The sequence below is a fragment of the Somniosus microcephalus genome, chromosome 9, assembly GCF_052327205.1.
Source record: "Somniosus microcephalus isolate GS21.2 chromosome 9, FLI_Smic_1.0, whole genome shotgun sequence".
Taxonomy (NCBI): Eukaryota; Metazoa; Chordata; class Chondrichthyes; order Squaliformes; family Somniosidae; genus Somniosus; species Somniosus microcephalus.
In genome coordinates, this window is record NC_140995.1 from 142,933,415 (window position 1) to 142,951,547 (window position 18,133).

The 18,133-nt window shown below is 44.8% G+C and overlaps 1 protein-coding gene across 2 annotated transcripts in view; it reads right to left on the minus strand.

Moving 5' to 3' along the window:
- The window catches only part of lama4 (laminin, alpha 4), a 223,205-nt gene that overhangs the window by 6,252 nt on the left and 198,820 nt on the right, over nt 1-18,133 (minus strand). For both annotated transcript variants that reach the window (XM_085997349.1, XM_085997347.1), the window contains exons 33-39: nt 17,282-17,475; nt 16,338-16,527; nt 13,218-13,373; nt 10,715-10,874; nt 10,230-10,360; nt 9,937-10,030; nt 8,757-8,876 (exon numbers count right to left, since the gene is read on the minus strand). In XM_085997349.1, the coding sequence (XP_085853475.1) occupies nt 8,757-8,876; nt 9,937-10,030; nt 10,230-10,360; nt 10,715-10,874; nt 13,218-13,373; nt 16,338-16,527; nt 17,282-17,475 (1,045 nt within the window). The remainder of the gene's footprint in view (nt 1-8,756; nt 8,877-9,936; nt 10,031-10,229; nt 10,361-10,714; nt 10,875-13,217; nt 13,374-16,337; nt 16,528-17,281; nt 17,476-18,133) is intronic.

Genomic DNA, 18,133 nt, shown 5'->3' on the forward strand with positions numbered 1-18,133 from the left:
ACCTCACGGGGATCTTTCCCTGAAAAGAAGCTTCTTGGAGGTCGAAGTCAGAGCAATGGGCGTCGACCACGGGCAATCGCCCAGTGATCCATCGGAGTTCGGAGAATTGCAGGGGAGGCTGTGGAGAGCTGGGCTTGGCTCCCCAGTCAAGGTGTTCCAGCAAATCGTGCTGGTAGCAGGTAGTGCGCTGACCCTTCCGGACTGCGGCGGGCTAGAGCTCGATCGAGCGGCTCTGCAAAAGGGCCGTGCAGTGTCGTCGGGAGGAAAAGAGAGAGAGGGTGGAGCGCACAGGGCGCCGTCGGTGCTCAAGAACCGGGCTGCGTAGAGAAAATAAAACGAGGCGAAGGAAAAGTGAGACGCGCCGAAGCCGCGGGTCGCCGCCATTACCCTGTAGAACGCTAGGAGCAGCGTGGCAGCAAGAGGAAGAAGGAAAAGCGCGGGAGGTGCCATTTTATTCCATTGGGGAAGAAGGAAAAGCGCGGGAGGTGCCATTTTAATCCATTGGGGAAGAAGAAAAAGCGCGGGAGGCGCCATTTTAAACCACCCAAGATGCCGAAGAGTGGCAGTATCACTGCTTTCGACAACGAGGTAGAAGACTGCACCACGCATGTGGAAAGAATTGAAGTGTAATGCAAGGCAAATGAGGTGGTCGATGGAAAGAAGGCGTCAGTATTATTAAATTTGATGGGCGCGAGAACGTACGGCCTATTGCGGAGTTTAATTACCCCAGCTAAACCAATGGAGAAAAGTTTTGAAGAGATTGTTAATATCTTACAGGAACACCTAAACCCTACACCGCTGCTGATAGCAGAAAGATTCAAGTTCCATAAAAGAAACCAGCACAAAGATGAGAGCAATGCTGACTATCTTACGGAACTACGCAAGTTATCGAAGCACTGCCAGTTCGGAGCAGGACTGGCAGACACCTTACGGGATAAGTTTGTCTGCGGGCTCCAGAGTGAAGGAACCCAGAAACGACTACTTTCGGAAAAGGACCTGACGCTAGAACAGGCTTTCAGCGTGGCAGTAGCCTATGAAGCAGCAGCACGGGGAGCTGCTGAAATACAACAGAAACCACAAGAATACAATGCTAACAAAATGGCGTATGGAGCAGAAAAGTGCTATCGCTGCGGCAGAACAACCCATGATCAGAAGGACTGCTGGTTTAAGGACAAAGTATGCAGGCAATGTGGGAAAATGGGACACATAGCAAGAGTCTGCAGGTCGGGAAAGAAAACCAACACGAAAAGAACTACTAAGGAAAAGTACAAGAAAGTAAAAAAAATGACAGACAGTAGTTCAGAAGGTCGGGAGAGTGATAATGACTCCGGGAGCAGGAGACTAAGTTGTCTAAAGTTACACAACGTGATCGCAAAGGAGGATCACCGAACCATTTGGGTCACCCTCATGATAGCAGGGTCCCAAGTAAAGATGGAATTGGACACAGGATCAGCCCTAACTGTCATGAATCGACGAGACTATGAGCGGCTATACTCACACATACCCTTGAAGGACACGTCCATTGTATTGAAGACATACACGGGGCAAAAAGTCTACCCCAGAGGAAAAATAAGGGTGCCAGTTAAATACAACGGCAAGGAAACACAGAAGCTGTATCTATATATACTACAAGATGGAGGACCACCATTATTGGGACGTGAATGGATCCGAAAAATACAATTGGATTGGCATTCCATTCAGGCGCTAACTGTGACTGACAAAAAGGATGACGACGTCACACCTGGACGACTGTCAAAAATTCTAACTGACGCAAAAGAGGTGTTCCAACAAGGACTTGGGACTCTAAAAGGAGTAACATGGAAATGGAGTGATGAGTGTAAGTGTGCCTTTCAGAAATGTAAATGCCTAATCACTTCAAAATAAGTATTGGCCCACTACAATCCAACACTACCGATTCGGTTGGCATGTGATGCGTCTCCCTACGGCATTGGAGCGGTGCTGTCACACAAATTCCTTGACGGTTCAGAGAGGCCAAAAGCCTTTGCGTCGCGCTCGTTAACCTCAGCCGAGCGTAACTACGCCCAGATTGACAGGGAGGCCCTCAGCCTGGTGTGGGGGGTGAAGAAGTTTAATCACTATCTGCACGGGCAGAAATTCACCCTACTGACTGATCATCAGCCTCTGGTATCCATTTTAACCCAAAGAAGGGTGTTCCGGTGATGACGGCGCAATGGCTGCAAAGATGGTCACTTTTTCTAGGGGCACATCAGTACGACATAGAATACAAGGGTACGAAACAGCATGGAAACGCTGATGGGCTGTCGCGCCTACCGTTGCCTACGGTGGAGGAAGCACCTGCAGTGGACCCTGTTGAGATATTCCATTCGACCATAGTCGAATGTCTACCTGTTACAAACTCAAGTATAGAGAAGGAAACCCAAAATGACCCGACACTCTCTCGGGTCTATGATTTGACGGTGAAGGGATGGCCAGCACATGGCGACTCACTGTTGCCAGCATTCTCGCCAAGGAGAGAACAGCTGTCAGTGTGCCGGGAGACCTTGATGTGTGGATCCCGAGTGGTAATTCCACCCAAGTTGAGAGATAGAGTGCTCAATGAGCTTCATGAGGGTCATCTGGGAGGGGTAAAAATGAAGAGCCTAGCCAGGGCGTTTGTGTGGTGGCCGGGAATTGATAAAGAAATCGAGGATATGACCAAGAGATGCACAGGATGCCAGAAGGTCCAAAACGCTCCACCACAGGCCCCGCTACACCCATGGGAGTGGCCCTCATCTCCATGGCAATGGGTACACATTGATTTTGCTGGTCCATTTATGGACTCAATGTTTTTAATCGCCGTGGATGCCCATTCGAAATGGCCAGAGGTCATCAAAATGTCCTCCACCACCACGGAGAAAACTATTGCAGTCCTACGGACCATCTTCGCCAGGAATGGCTTGCCAGAACAGATTTGCTCCGACAATGGACCACAGTTTGTGTCCGAGGATTTCCGGAGGTTTCTGAGGAATAATGGGGTGAAACATTACACATCTGCCCTGATGTAAGAAAAAGGAGACTTACCATCAAGTAACTTTAAAGTAAGCTTTAAGTAACTTATAAACACACTATATACAAGAGAGGTCTTTACCATGCCTCTGGTAGAAGCCTCTTACAATACTGAACAGACCAGTATTTATACCAGTCCAACAGGAAGTGACATTTACAGGAAGTGAGGTATGTACACAGTTCATAGTTCATAGTTCACAGGAAGTGATGACATAACTTCCCGGAAGTTAGCATTTTTATCACATTCTTCCCTCCTGCAGGATTAGGAGGCTGTGGTCTACCTTTTGGTCCGCAGCCGCCGAACAAGGAAGAGTCGCACCCGTTTGGATTCCCGTCGTAGAGGGTCGCTGGTCCGCTTACATGCGGTTGGCCATTGGTCAGAGTCTGTGTGGCCTGGACTGCCCTGTGAAGGGTCGGGGAGATCATGGCTTCGAGTACGAGCCCCAATAGGTTCAAAGTCGGACTGCCTCTGTTCAGAGGGAGGTGCAGAGCTGGTCTGTGGCGGATCAGTACTTTCATGCGCGGTACTGGGAGGGTCGCAACCTTGAGCACGGGGTTCTACCGGCACCAAGCTAGTTGGTGTCCGATCAGGATCCTGGAGAGGGGTACCCGATAGGTCCCAAGAGTTTCCTGGTGAAATGCCATCACCCGATGTCCCACTAGGTCCTGGTGGGCAGGGAGCCAGATCCCGTAATGATACGGTAGATTCTCGGCCGTCGGAATATCGTATGTTTGCATAGGTGGGGTTGGCATCGGTTAGTTCGACCTCGTCTACAAGAGGGTCATTTTTAGACGTCCGAACGTATCTTCGGAGTAATACAGGTCCAGGAGTAGTTAGCCATGACGGGAGTGATGTTCCATGAGATGAGCGACGCTGGAATCCAAAGAACCGCTCATGAGGTGTAGTATTTGTGGCTGTAGAAAGCAGGGACCGTATAGAGTGCAATGCATCCGGAAGCACTGTTTCCCATTGCTGGTCTGGTAGGCCCCGAGATCTTAAAGCGAGACGTACGGAATTCCAGATGATACCGTTATACCTCTCTACCTGCCCATTTCCGATGGGATGGTATGGTGTTGTTTTGCTTGTAGCAATTCCCCGTTCTGAGAGGTAGTCCTTGAGTTCCCTTGACATAAAGGATGGACCCCGATCTGAGTGAATATAAGCCGGCATGCCACAGAGAGAAAATACCTGCTCAAGGCAGCAGATTACTGTGGACGCCAGCATATTGGAGCAGGGGAAGGCAAACGGAAAACGTGAATATTCATCGATCATGGTGAGCAAATATGTGTTCCGAGTTGAAGAGGGCACTGGGCCCTTAAAATCGATGCTAAGTCGTTGCATCGGTTGGGTTGCATGTATGAGTATACCATCTGAGGGGCGGAAGAACTGAGGTTTTAATTCCGCACAAAGCCGGCATTCTGAGCATATTTTCTTTACATCTCCAGTGGAAAAAGGGAGATTCCGTGATCGTACGAAATGTAGCATGCGCGTAACGCCAGGATGACACAAACCATTGTGGACATCCATGAGAGTGGAGGATGACATAGTGGAGCAGAATGCCCGTGTGAGGGTGTCCGGGGCCACATTCTCCTTGCCAGGCCGATAGAGAATGGTATAACCAAAAGAGGCCAGTTCCATCCTCCAAAGTTGTATTTTATTATTCTTAATTTTGGTTCGTTTTCGATTATCGAGCATGAAGGCGACTGATCGTTGGTCCGTGATCAATGTAAAGTGCTGGCGAGCTAGAAAATGGTTCCACTTCCGTACTGCCTCTATGATGGCTGTGGCTTCTTTCTCAACCGGAGGATAATGTAGCTCGGCACCTTGTAAGGTCCTGGACATAAATGCTACAGGACGACCTTCCTGATTCAGAGTAGCCGAGATCGCCACCTCCGAGGCATCACATTCAACCACGAAAGGGAGATTCTCATCGATGGAGTGAAGAGCCGCTTTCTCCAACTGTTTTTTGAGAAGGTTAAAGGCTGCAACAGCCGCTGTTCCCAGTGGAAATGATCTAGCATGCAGCAAGGGTTGGATTTTGTCCGAAAAATGAGGAATCCATTTAGCGTAGTATGCAAACAGACCGAGAGCCCGACGTAAAGAAGCCGGATTCTTAGGTGACGGGAGCTCTTGGAGCGGGCGAAGTCTTTCTGGGTCTGGCTTAATGATACCATTGCCTACGCAGTAGCCAAGGATGTTGATGGTCGGTTGCGACTCAACAGATTTGGATTCATTCAGGGTCAAATTACGGCGATGGAGGGCATCCCGAAATTTTTGGAGGTTGGAGTCGTGTTCCTGTTGATCGTGACCTGCAATGGTAATGTTATCAAGATAGGGAAAAGTGTCCCTTAGGTTTTCCTGCTTAACCAGGCCATCCATTGCCCGTTGAAAGACAGCCACTCCATTAGTAACCCCGAATGGGAGGCGACGAAATTGGTACAGCCGTCCATTAGCCTCAAAGGCTGTGTACTGCTTATCTGAGACCTTCAAGGGTAACTGATGATAGGCACTTTTTAAATCGTAAGTTGAGAACACTTTGTATTCGGCCAGTTTATTAACCATATCATCAATGCGTGGCAATGGGTAGGCGTCCAAGTCGGTATATTGATTGATGGTTTGCGAATAATCGATGCATAGTCGCTGTTTGTGAGGTTTTAGAGGGTTCTTGACAATGACGACTTGAGCCCGCCAGGGCGACGAACATGGTTCAATGATATCCTCTGCTAGAAGTCGAGAGATTTCAGCCGCAATAAAAGATTGGTCTCCCTGATTAAAGCGCCGCGATTTCGTTATTATCGGTTGGCATTGAGGCGGAATACTGGCAAATAATGAGGGTTCATCAAGTGAAGCTGCTGATAATGCACAAAATGGTAATTTAGATGGTATATTAGAAATAGTAAGTCCGGGTTTGGATCCACCAAACTCAATGGTGAGTTTCTTATGCTGTTTTTGGAAGTCCAGCCCTAAGAGGAGATCACTACATAAGTCTTTGAGCACTGAAAGTCGGGTGGAGGGATACATACGACCATGAAGTGTCATATCAACAACACAAAAGCCGGAGATTCTGGTATTAAGTGATGACTGGGCCATCGCAATTGCCTGGTCCGATGGGAAGACATGTAGTTTCAATTTCGCAACAATCTGTTCCTTAATGAAACTATCAGTACTTCCTGAGTCAATTAAGGCATCTAAGGTATGCCCTTTAATTGAAATTTTTGTGGCTGCCTGAGACAGGTTCTGTGGGCAAGCAGCTGTAATTGGTGTCGTTGCACAGAGAGTGGCTAAAACTCTCGGTGTGCTTCTTCGGGAGAGAGCTCGAGAGGAAGCTTGATAGGTCCTAGCTGGAGCATCTTGATAGGCCCTAATTGGGGCAGTTCGGTAGGCCTTAGCTGGATTGGCCCTCGTAGAGGCCCTTGATAGGCAAACTTTAGCAAAGTGTCCTTTTTTCCCGCAATAACTGCAGATTGCATTGCGAGCAGGGCAGGTTTTCCTAGGGTGAAAAGCATCTCCACAAAAGAAGCATTCCTTCCTAGATTGCCAAGAGGCTGCTAAAGTGGGGTCGTCCTCCTCTTCTTCATCAGAATTATCAGAATTAGATTCCCCCATGATAGGGTTCACCTGAGACCGCTTGAATTGTCTGGTTGCAGCTACAGCAGCAGATCGAGATCTGGGCAGCTGATAGAGGTCTGCATTTCTCTTTGCCAAATCCAGTGAACAAGCTAGTTCAAAAGCTTTTTGTAGCTCAAGTGTTTTACTTTCTAGTAGACGCTGGCGTATAAATGGAGAGGCAATCCCGCAGATGAAAGCATCACGAATCATTTCTTGGCGGTACAGCTCAGCTGAGGCTGCCTGAAAGTTACAATCTACGCTGAGCCTGCGAAGTTCTTGCAGGAATTCGTCAATTGATTCCCCTGGCCCTTGTCGGGCTGTGGCCAGTAGATGTCTAGCATAGACCTCATTTGGGGTCTTCGCATACAGTTTCTTAAGTGCCCGAATCACCTCTTCGTAATTATCCCAGTCATCAACATATTCGAACACTTTTGGGGTCACATAATTGACAAGTATCTTCAATTTAGCAGGAGCATCCACTTTACATTCATCCAGAAAATTCTCAAAAGTACGATACCAATGCTTCCATACCCTGCCAGCTGCTGGTGTATTCGGGTCCAAGTCCAGACGAATAGGTCTAAGGATTTTCTCCATGATGGGTGGTTCCCTGGATCCTTAACTTCCGAGTTTGTCTGAAGGTCTAGTATTTGTCAGTGTAAATACTAAGTTACTTAAATTGATGTAAGAAAAAGGAGACTTACCATCAAGTAACTTTAAAGTAAGCTTTAAGTAACTTATAAACACACTATATACAAGAGAGGTCTTTACCATGCCTCTGGTAGAAGCCTCTTACAATACTGAACAGACCAGTATTTATACCAGTCCAACAGGAAGTGACATTTACAGGAAGTGAGGTATGTACACAGTTCATAGTTCATAGTTCACAGGAAGTGATGACATAACTTCCCGGAAGTTAGCATTTTTATCACATGCCCCATATCATCCAGCCACAAATTGATTGGCTGAGAGGTTTGTTCAGACCTTTAAAAAGGCAATAAAGGCGATGTATAACGATGACATACCACTACAACACAAGGTGGATAATTTCTTGTTTGCTTACCGGAATGCGACACATGCAGTCACCAACCAAGCTCCAGCCATAATGTTCTTCAACCGAAGGCTAAGATGTCGCCTGGATTTGCTCAAACCAAACATAAGACGAGATGTTGAGGATAAGCAATTCCAGCACATCAATGAGAAGCCAACCAGGAGCTTCAAGATAGGGCAACCAGTCTTGGTCCGCGATTACCGAACAGAAAAATGGCAGCCAGGAACGATATGCACACAGCAGGGACCACTAATGTACACAGTGGACGTTGGAGAGAGCATCGTGAGACGCCATGCTGACCAGATTCTAGAGTCACAGGAACAAGCCAAACCCATACCACGAGCATGTGCACCTGGTAATGAAACCGAAGTACCGATTGCGTCTACCTCAGAATCAGTGGTATTGGAAGCTGACGAACCAACCAATGACAATGAGCCAGAATCGACTCCGCCGCAAGAACAGGATACTCGAGAAAGGCGCTATCCAGTCAGGATCAGGAAGCCTCCTCAAAGACTGAACTTATAAATGATTATTTCAGTTGATGTATATAGTACAAAGAAAATTGTAATTGTAATTATTTATTATTTAATTGTTAAATGAATGTTATGTACTGTTTATCTAAAAGGGGAGGAATTGTTGTGTATGGACCTTTAAGAGAGAACTGACTTTATACTGTAGTACCGGCAGTGACCACACCGGTATATAAAGCCATAGCAGCCTTCTGTACTTTCAGTTTTAAGCTTACCCTCTGTTCAGTAAATACCTGTTATTATTGTTCTCCTGCAGTCCGTGTATTATTGATACGCGGACACTACAAATTGTATTGCTTGATTTTTTTTTCAGATGAAGCAGGGAAAGGAACTTCCTGTTCCTGAAAGGAGGCTATATAAAAGATAATCATTACAAATCTGAATGTCATTCACTATATCTTAGTTTTATATTTCCCTCTTGGATAAAAAAATACAGCATCACTAAAGGTGTCAGTTGCAAACTGAAACAATGCAACAGTTTCACTCAAACAGAAAGGGAAATAATCCAATGCCTTCATTTGTGCACAGAAAAGGTGTTTACCTGGCACTCCTCCAACAAAAACTGGCTCCTTGGTGTTGAAAGAGCGTGAAGTTAGTGGCCCCACAACGTGGTTTACCTCAGAATCCACATCCAACTGCACAACATTTGAATCTCTGATAACTAAATGAGTAGAAAAATAGAGTTATTAATAGAAAATTTAATGTTAGTCATCTGACATTGCTCACACATAATCAATGTGTGCCTGTTTTGAGAGTCAGATGTAAAATAATTGTAATGTACAACGGATTGTCATTAGTTTTAAATGTATAAGAAGGTTGATTGGGTGGCGGAGTGGGTTAAATACTGGCTTTCCAACTCTGTGACCTGGGTTAGAACTGATTCAAGTCTCTGGTTGCTGGTTAGCTTTGGCAGCTTCAACCCAGTTCCCAGTGTGCATGGGCCCACAGCACAAACTATCCTTAATTTGGCGCCAATTGGCAATTTCACTCAGAGAAAAGTAGGAAATTGGAAAGTGTCACATTAGGACAAGATAGCCAATTAGAAGCCTTATGGTGGGCTAGGCAGGGACCCTGGATCCAGGATGTAGGTAAAAAGGCACTTACCTCCTGGATGCTGTAGTCCTCACCTTGCTGTAACTGCCGGGTTTTACGAAGTGTGTAAAACCCAACCAGATAGAGTTAAAAACAAAATAGTGGTTAAAGAGGAGGCTTCCAGCCTCATTAAAATATTTAAATTGACTTCCCGCCTCCTAGTAGCGGGTTAGCTGCCCACCCCCGTTAAAACCGGAAGTGGGCGGGTTGAAGGTGGGTTCAGGTTGGGATTCCGATTTGTAACAATTTAACTACCAAACGCACTCTTTTTTTAGGTTAAAATTTCCCTTCGGGTGTCTGAAACAGAAAGTGTCCCATTTCCCAGAATCAACACCCTTTACCTTGATGATCACAAAAAAGTTATAAGAAGAAGGTATCAATGTCAGCATAGTTGTTGAATAGAGTTGATCTCATATGACCGAGATCAATTAAAAAAATGGAAGCAGAATGCGTGATTAAATAAATGAACTCAAATATAGTCATTGCCAATAATAACAAAAATAATTCTGCCCATTGCCTCTATTGTCTAGGTCTGATATTAGCTTCTTGAAGGTACTTGGTTCTTGAGTTAAGAGTTCAGTGGGATATTTGTAAATGAATATTAGTAGAGTAATTAAAATGACCTTTACCTGCTATTCTATGCCATCGACCATCACACAGACTTTGCTTTGGAGTGACTGACGTTTCAAACTCTGCAGTTCCATTACTGACTTTTAATATAACCTGCACAGAAATAAAATTTAGAACAGAAACTTGCCAGAAACACACAAACATCTCTAAATTAATGGACTGAAAATCAGGTTGGCTCCATACTGCCATGCAACCCTCCCTGCCCAATTTTCTTCTCTGCTCTGCACCTAGGTGATCCAATACCTGCAGTAAGAGGAAAATTTGCCCCAGTGTTTGCTCTTCACTCCCTTACCTGTCCATATTCCATGAAGAGATTCAGGTATTTCCGGTTGGAGCTGTGAACATGTAACAGTATTCCTGAATGATTTCTAGCACGAACTTCAAAAACAAGCTCAAATTGTAATCCTAAATTGAACGAATCATCTGAAAATCAAGTACAAAAAAAACTGATTATTACACAATAACAGATTACATATCATTTGTTCTGTAACAGCAATTACATATTATGTTTCATGTGTCTTTTATCAGTTTCTAGATGAGGTAAGCCTTGTGTCCATCTGTTCTGGGATGTAGCAGTCATGACTGGGACTCTTTAGAAATAAAAATAAAGGGTATTTTACCCCTATGGCTTACTGATTAAAGACACCCCCTGTGAGCGGCATTCATTTTATAATCTCCAAAATACACCACTTTCAGTCTCCTTTGAAATAACTACGTTAATCTTGTTATACACCCCTGTAAAGCTGAAGAATGGTACAATATGTCTGTTTTATTTACCCAGAATCACATATCCTCCTTCTGCGGAAAAGTATGTTCCAGATTCGGTTGGACCTTCAAAACAAGGTGTAACACCAAATGTCTGGGCAGCTGGTGAAAGCCACTGTCCATTCAGCTGGAAGTTCTGAAGACAACCATTAAAACTTTGGACCGATTTGACCTGAGGAAAAACAAATTCATTCATTCATTATGAAATTATTTATACTGTTATCAAACATTAAAACTAATATATTGTAACACTTCTAGTACAGCCTTAGCGGAGTATTGTGTAGGAGTTTCTTGATGAAGCTTTTCTCATTATATAGGCATATTATGCAGGATCTTCCTCCCTGGCTTCAATCCCACTATAACGTTGGTGGGCGGGACTTCTAGCCACCCCCTCGATGGACAGCTAATGCTTCCTGATTTTCCAGGGTCAACTTTATTTAATTATTAGAACAGGCTTCCAGCAGAATTCTTGCTTGCATTGTGGAGCTCCTCGCTGGTGGGAAAACAACAGGAGTGCAATCGGTTGCCCTGGTTATTATTTATTTTGATCAATTACACTCCCTTAGGATATCAGGGATACACCGACAGAAAATCCCAGATGTGGTGGCGGACCCCAAAAACCAGTATATCTCCAGAAGAAAATTGTCCCAGTTGCTGGGGTTCTTGCTAATTTCATACAAATTTGCAAGATCACAAGTACTGACATTTGTCAATTCCCAGCCAGGTGGAGGGCCAGTAAGAATAATCTTGATGCACATCACACTGTAGATGTCTTCTTCTAGTCAGCTAGACAACCCTTCAGTTCCCAGGCAGTGTTAGTGCCAGAATTCTCCACTCACCTTGCTCCCACTGCCCCTTCCTCCCTCCCCATCCACTCAACAGCAGTCAGTGATCTGGCAGCAACTGTTAAAGAGAGTAGTCAGGATGTGGAACTCTGTGCTTTAAACTGTTGAAGTAGAGTTTATAAATATTTGCTTGAAAAGAACATTATTAAAATGTATACAAAGAGAGCAGTAGAGTAGCATTAAATTAGTTGCCCCATATGGAGGAAAAATACTGCCACAGAGCCGATGGGCCAACTGGTCTGTTCCTGAACTTTAACATTCTATGGGCTGGATTTTCATTGAGGAGTCGGGTAGGAGGCGGGACTACAACTTTCAGGGTTGCAGTCCCGCCTCCATCGAGTTGTAGCCAACCCACGCGATTTTGACTTGATTGACCTTGTTGAGCCTGCCCAGGGGGCTCAGCAGGCCAATTAAGGGCCACCCAGCAACAGGTGACATCACAGATTGATATTTCATCTGTCAAGACCTTTTGACAGATGAAATATCAGCGTTTCACAGCTGTTTGAAGCTGTCAAACACTGACAATCTGTACTCCAAGTATATTCCTTCCTGTCAGGATGATTTAGAGATCTCCCCGGAACAGAAAGCTGAATGCTGGAACTTTTGACAGATCGTGGCCATTCTGCTTTCTGTGCCGATGAGATGAGGGACTCCTGAGACCTGAGGGAAGGAAGGCCGTAAAGGTATGTAAATGTAAGTTAAACTTATTTAAACACTTTAAACACACCAAACACACTTACCTCTGCACTCATGCACCCATCACTCACCTGAACACCGGACATCTCGACCGCTCCAAGCCCTTCATCCCGACGGCCCGCCTCGCTAACTTGGCGTGGTTTGGAGCCGTCAGGAATCCCACATTTCAACAATGAAAATAGGGATTAGGCTAAAAACTCTCTGTTAACTACCTGTTAACAGGCAGTTAATTGGCACTGATCCCCTTCCCGCCTCGGGGAGGTGGCTCCCAGCACAGGTCGGGTATCTGCCTCCTTTGAAACTGGCATGGAGGTGGGATGGGTTCGTGCCCCCCGATTTCGGGATTTTAACCCCCCACACGCCTCCAATCCCGCCTCCACGGCCCAATGAAAATCCTGCTCTATGAGTCTCGGATCCCCAAACATTATTTACTTCAGATCACAGTGATTCTCCAGGCCCTTTGAAGTCAGTTATTAAACCCCATTTCTCACTGATTGCCCTTTCTACTGTAAGACGGAGAAACCTGGACACTTGACCTGCTTTCTTAACCACAGGAAGGCAACATGGGACATGGAGACACCAAAAATAAAGGACTTAAAGAGGAAATGCAAATTATAAGAACCGCCTCCTTTCCAAAAAAAAAACTTTCAGAAAATTATTCTCAACAATATCGGTGAAGTTTTGAAAATTTTGAAGGCTGCCTGGTGAAGTAATTGGAAGGGAAAAAAATAAAATCAGACAGCTGACTCACAACTGCCAGTTTTCCATCCGCAACCAAAGTGAAAATTACTCCCCTTTTTACAGTACTGAATTTTTGACAGTCTGTCATATTATTTAAATAAATTTTGACCTTAAAAGCACTCCTTTCTGATCTGCGTGTAGCAAAGACAAAATGTATTTGAAATATATACATCCAATGCCACAACTCATTCATTGTCACTATAGTATTACGGTGTAGTGCTAGAGCAACTTACCTGAATGTTTTTGGCAGCTTTTCCCAGTGGCACACCACCTACATAAAATGGTTCATTTACATGCCATGGATAAACAGGACTGCTGAGACTGTTCTCCAGGATGTGGAGACCATCTATTGCTAAACGACCTTTATTATTTTCGTGTGTAAAGATGACCTAAACAAAAAAAACACAAGATTTTTATTGAATTAAACATAGTGTATTAAAAATATTACTTGAACTTTGAAGTTTCACATCTGCTTCTATTTGTTCAATTTTTTTTGTGTGTGATATATTGAGGTTGAAAATCTACAGGGGCGTACATCCCACTGTAAATGCCCAGATGCATCCACCCGTGATCTCCGCCACTAACTCTGCCAAAGTTCGCAGGGTTGGGGGAGGTTCCTTCATTTGAGTGCCAATGGCTAGCTCTAGGAGCATATATGGGGAAGATGCTGCATACGGAGATGGAAGTAGCTGGCTGGTAGGGGGTTCTGGGGTCCTCTGGAAAAAAATGCCAAATTGTCCCCATTCAGCTCCCTTTGTCAGAGGGTCAAATTAAAAACATTAAATATTCTTTTTATTTGGCCTGGACCCCCAGTGGGACCCAATTACCCGCTTTGACAAGCATACCGTTATACACCAGATCCCTCTGAAAGCTGGAAATGCAGGAACCTTTGACATAGCAAAGCTCTGCCTCCAGCTCTGCATCCTCCTTGGACAATGGCCATGTTTGGCCAATGCAACGTTGCCCAACAGGCCATCCAGGAAATGCCTGGGGAATGCCACGACCTGGCAGAACCGGGTCTGGCCTAATTTGTGGCCCTTCCGGTGGGCTTTCTGAATATCGATATTGGGCTGGGTTTTCCAACCCCCACGGGTGTGTACGAGGTGTGTACACGCCCATAGGGGCCACGCAAGTGCCAGTTTCAGGCATGCGCTGAAACCCGGCACTTGCAATCTGTCAAGAATTGACAGATCATCCATCTGCCCGGGAGATGGGCCTCTGCGGGTGGAGAGTTGCGCTTTTTGCACAACTTCTGCCGCTGAATAACTGTCAAATTCTCACGCCTGCTTTTACCAGTTTAAGAGTTTAAAAAAATAGAAAAATGAAATTTGATAACTCATTTATAAATTAAAAATACTCTTCAACAAGGTAAGTTTATTTTTAGCCCTGTAAAAACATTTTTCTTTCTAAAAAGAGATTACAATTTTACACTCGTTAACTCATTTTTTTTAGAGACTAAAACTATTATGCTCTACAATCAATTAACATCACACAACATTACTGAAAGTTATTGTATGAATTGTTTAAATTACTTCATGAAAATTAACTAAGCATAAATTCTCCTCAGGACTCAACAGGGCAAATACTAATTGAATGAATCTAAGGGACTCCATCCCAATGATCGGCATGGATGATCAGTTTAGGAGCAATCACTGTGGTATTTTCACTTCTAATCTTTAGTTACCAGTAGCAATTTATTGTTGCAGTTAGGAACAGAGATGTGCTTGTTTATATTGGGCTAGGTCAATATTTTGAGTACCGCATTGCTGAACTTAAAAAGAAAAAAGACTTGCATTTATATAGCGCCTTTCACAACCTCAGGATTTCCCAAAGTACTTTACAGCCAATGAAGTACTTTTGAATTGTAGCAACTGTTGTAATGTGGGATACACGGTAGACAATTTGTGCACAGCAAACTCCCACAAACAGCAATGTGATAATGACCAGATAATGTTTTTTCTGTTTTTTAATGATGTTACCCCTCTTTATGGAACTTACCCCTTTTTAAAGTCCTACTAATGCAGGGCTGAATAAGGCCAGTAAGAAACCGGCATTATTGGAGTGGGGACACACACACACATTTTGATTAAAAAATAAGTACTGACTGACATGAATCTTGTCATTCATGTGGAAATGACTTATGAAATGATACTGGGCGGCCTGCTGGTGGTGCTGTCCAGGGAGAGTATAAATACTCGGGCATGGGCCCAGCTTGCTCAGGACATTCTTTAACAGGAACTAGTGAAGGACACAACTAGATCTCCATGTTGAAAAACAGTTGCTTAAAGCCTTGTTTAATACTTAGACCAAGTGCCTAGTAGTTTTCTTACGTCAATTTAATCAACTGCAACCCAGGGAACAGAGCGCTCCCCGCGGGATGGCCACCCGAAGCCAGGACGCCGGTCAGTCACTGACTACTGAGCAGGGTGAAGCCAGCTCTGTGCCTGTGGGGGCCCGCACCCGAAGCCACGATCTCCCCAGTCCCCCTCAGGTCAATCAAGGTGACACAGACTCTGCCAGCCTGCCGGTACGAACCAAGCGACCCAGGACCAAAACACGGTCCGAGGAGACATGCCTTCCGGCCTCCAATGGAGATCCAAACAACTGTGTCTATTCTTAGTCCAATTAATTCGGTAGAAGGAAGCCGCCGGACTTCCAATCTTTCAGGTGGGAAGAATGACATGAATCTTGTCATTCATGTGGAAATGACTTATGAAATGATACTGGGCGGCCTGCTGGTGGTGCTGTCCAGGGAGAGTATAAATACTCGGGCACGGGCCCAGCTTGCTCAGGACATTCTTTAACAGGAACTAGTGAAGGACACAACTAGATCTCCATGTTGAAAAACAGTTGCTTAAAGCCTTGCTTAATACTTAGACCAAGTGCCTAGTAGTTTTCTTACGTCACTGACTCAGTTAGTTCTCTATATATATTGAGACAGAAATGGGAGCGAAATAGAGTTTTAGAACAAAATACATTAAAAAAAGGGAAAAATAGGTTTATCGTTTATTGTGCATCCAATCCATCTTTGTACACTGGGAAAATGCCACAAATGCAAGAGTGCAAGCATACACTGAATGCTGATGTACTGATTGCAGACTCAGTAATACAGTGCATTTTCTTGGTTAAATAGCTTTTTTCTGGTTGTATATCACAACAGATTGCAACACACAAATAGCAGGTGTAATAAAGGTTATGGACATACGCATACACACTCACACACACACACACACACACACACACACACACACACACAATCATATACACACAGACTAGCATGCACTTGTATTATGTTCTTTCAAAGAGAAAAGAACTAGAAAGCATTCTTATTAGAATATTGCTGTCTGACTTACATTGTGCCAGAGACCATCGTTATATTTCTTTAAGCTTTTTATTTTCAATTTTTCGTGACCATTGCTGAATGAGTAAATAAGGTGACCACGGGCAATGAAAAGTGCCATGAATTGGTCTTCCTCTTTACTCGCCACGTAAAATATAAGTCCATGAGAAGATTGGGTTTTCACACTGACTGAGAAATGTGATCTGAAAATGCAAATATCATTACAACAGTCAATAAAATGCATCTATATTGATGCATTGACCTTTACATTACCTTTCTGGAGCACAAGCTTTTTCAATACAATCAGAAGCTATTAGGGTCAAAAGTCTAGGGCCTTTCTGGGAGTGTGCGAGAAGGGACACAATTTAGGCTGGGACCTGGACGCACTAAGTCCTGGCCTTGTGAGGGAGTTCTCACTTGGCCTACTAAGGAGCAATAGCATAAGGTGAAGGGGTGGGGGGGTGGTGGGTGTGAGCCTGAGGATGGAAACCCCTCATTTTGAGAGTCCCCACATCCCTGAGCTTCAGAGAGACCCGGCATAGGATTGATGGTGCTGCGCTAAAGGCCTGCCAAAGGGCAGAAGTGGGCCCCACCTTGGGCTCCTGGTCAGGATCGAGGCCTGGATGCCTGAAGATAAGCACTGAAATATTTTTTACAAATTATTTCAATGTACTCCTCTTACAAAGGAACAACTAAAAATGTTGCCGGCTGGGGAATCTGCACCTCCCCTCCAAAGCCACCAAATGTACTACTGATTTTACAGCCTCTTAAGGGGGCAGCACCCTAGATGTGCTCTTAGTGGCACAGGCCCCCACCATTGGAATAATAATGAAAGGATCTTAATATTACAAATGATTTCTTCTGTTTTATTTTATTTTTTGCAGGTACCGTCACTGCCAGATCAATCACAATAGGACTCTGGTGTATACAAGAAATATTCCAATTCCATTTACTTACTTGTGATTGAAAAATTCAGGGATTCCATAAATCTCCTGTCGGCTGTTGGGAATTCCTCCATATTGATGTGCACGTTGGATTGTTTTGGGATTATTTGGTAGGTAGCAGTGTGAATCTTCGTGCAGGTTATTTCCTTCTGTCTTTTCACTGTGGACTACTTGAACTTTCAGTAATTCTGCTTTATCGCTTCCCATCTTTGGCAAAAGAACATTTGTAAAATGTAACCACAAAAGAACGAAGGCCGCGAATTTACTTACCTCAGCGAGTCCGGGGCGGGCGATGTCGGTGGCGGGTCCCGACCCCACTGCTGGCTCCATCCCACTGTCTAAAATGATTTTCCCTTGATTGGGCTTGTTAAGCCCGCCCAGCGAATTTCCTGGGCCAATTTCATGACTAGTTATAAGCCGGTTTCCTTAAAGTGACCATAGCCAACTTTATTTTGACATCTGCGCTGTCAGTGTTCTACAGCATTGAGGTGCTGCAAACACTGACAATCACTGCACAAAGGTGCAGGGCTGCACCCAGGTTCTCCCATGACTCCCTCCAGATGCTTATGGAGGGAGTCACAGCACGCAGGGAGGTCCTCTTCCCTTCCCATGGGCAGAAGCCACCTCCCCAGGACGCCAACAGAGCCTGGTTGCACATTGCACAGGAGGACACAAGCAGGGATGTGGCCAGGAGGACCTGGGTGCAGTGGCGCAAACCTTTCAATTATTCCATTAGATCATGAAATGTTAGTACAAGGCCACACTCAACCTCATCCTGCTGTGCCTCTCATCACATCCCCATCACTCAGCCTTCCCTACCCTACTCCTGCACATCCTTACTCAGACCAACTTACCTTACACCTCC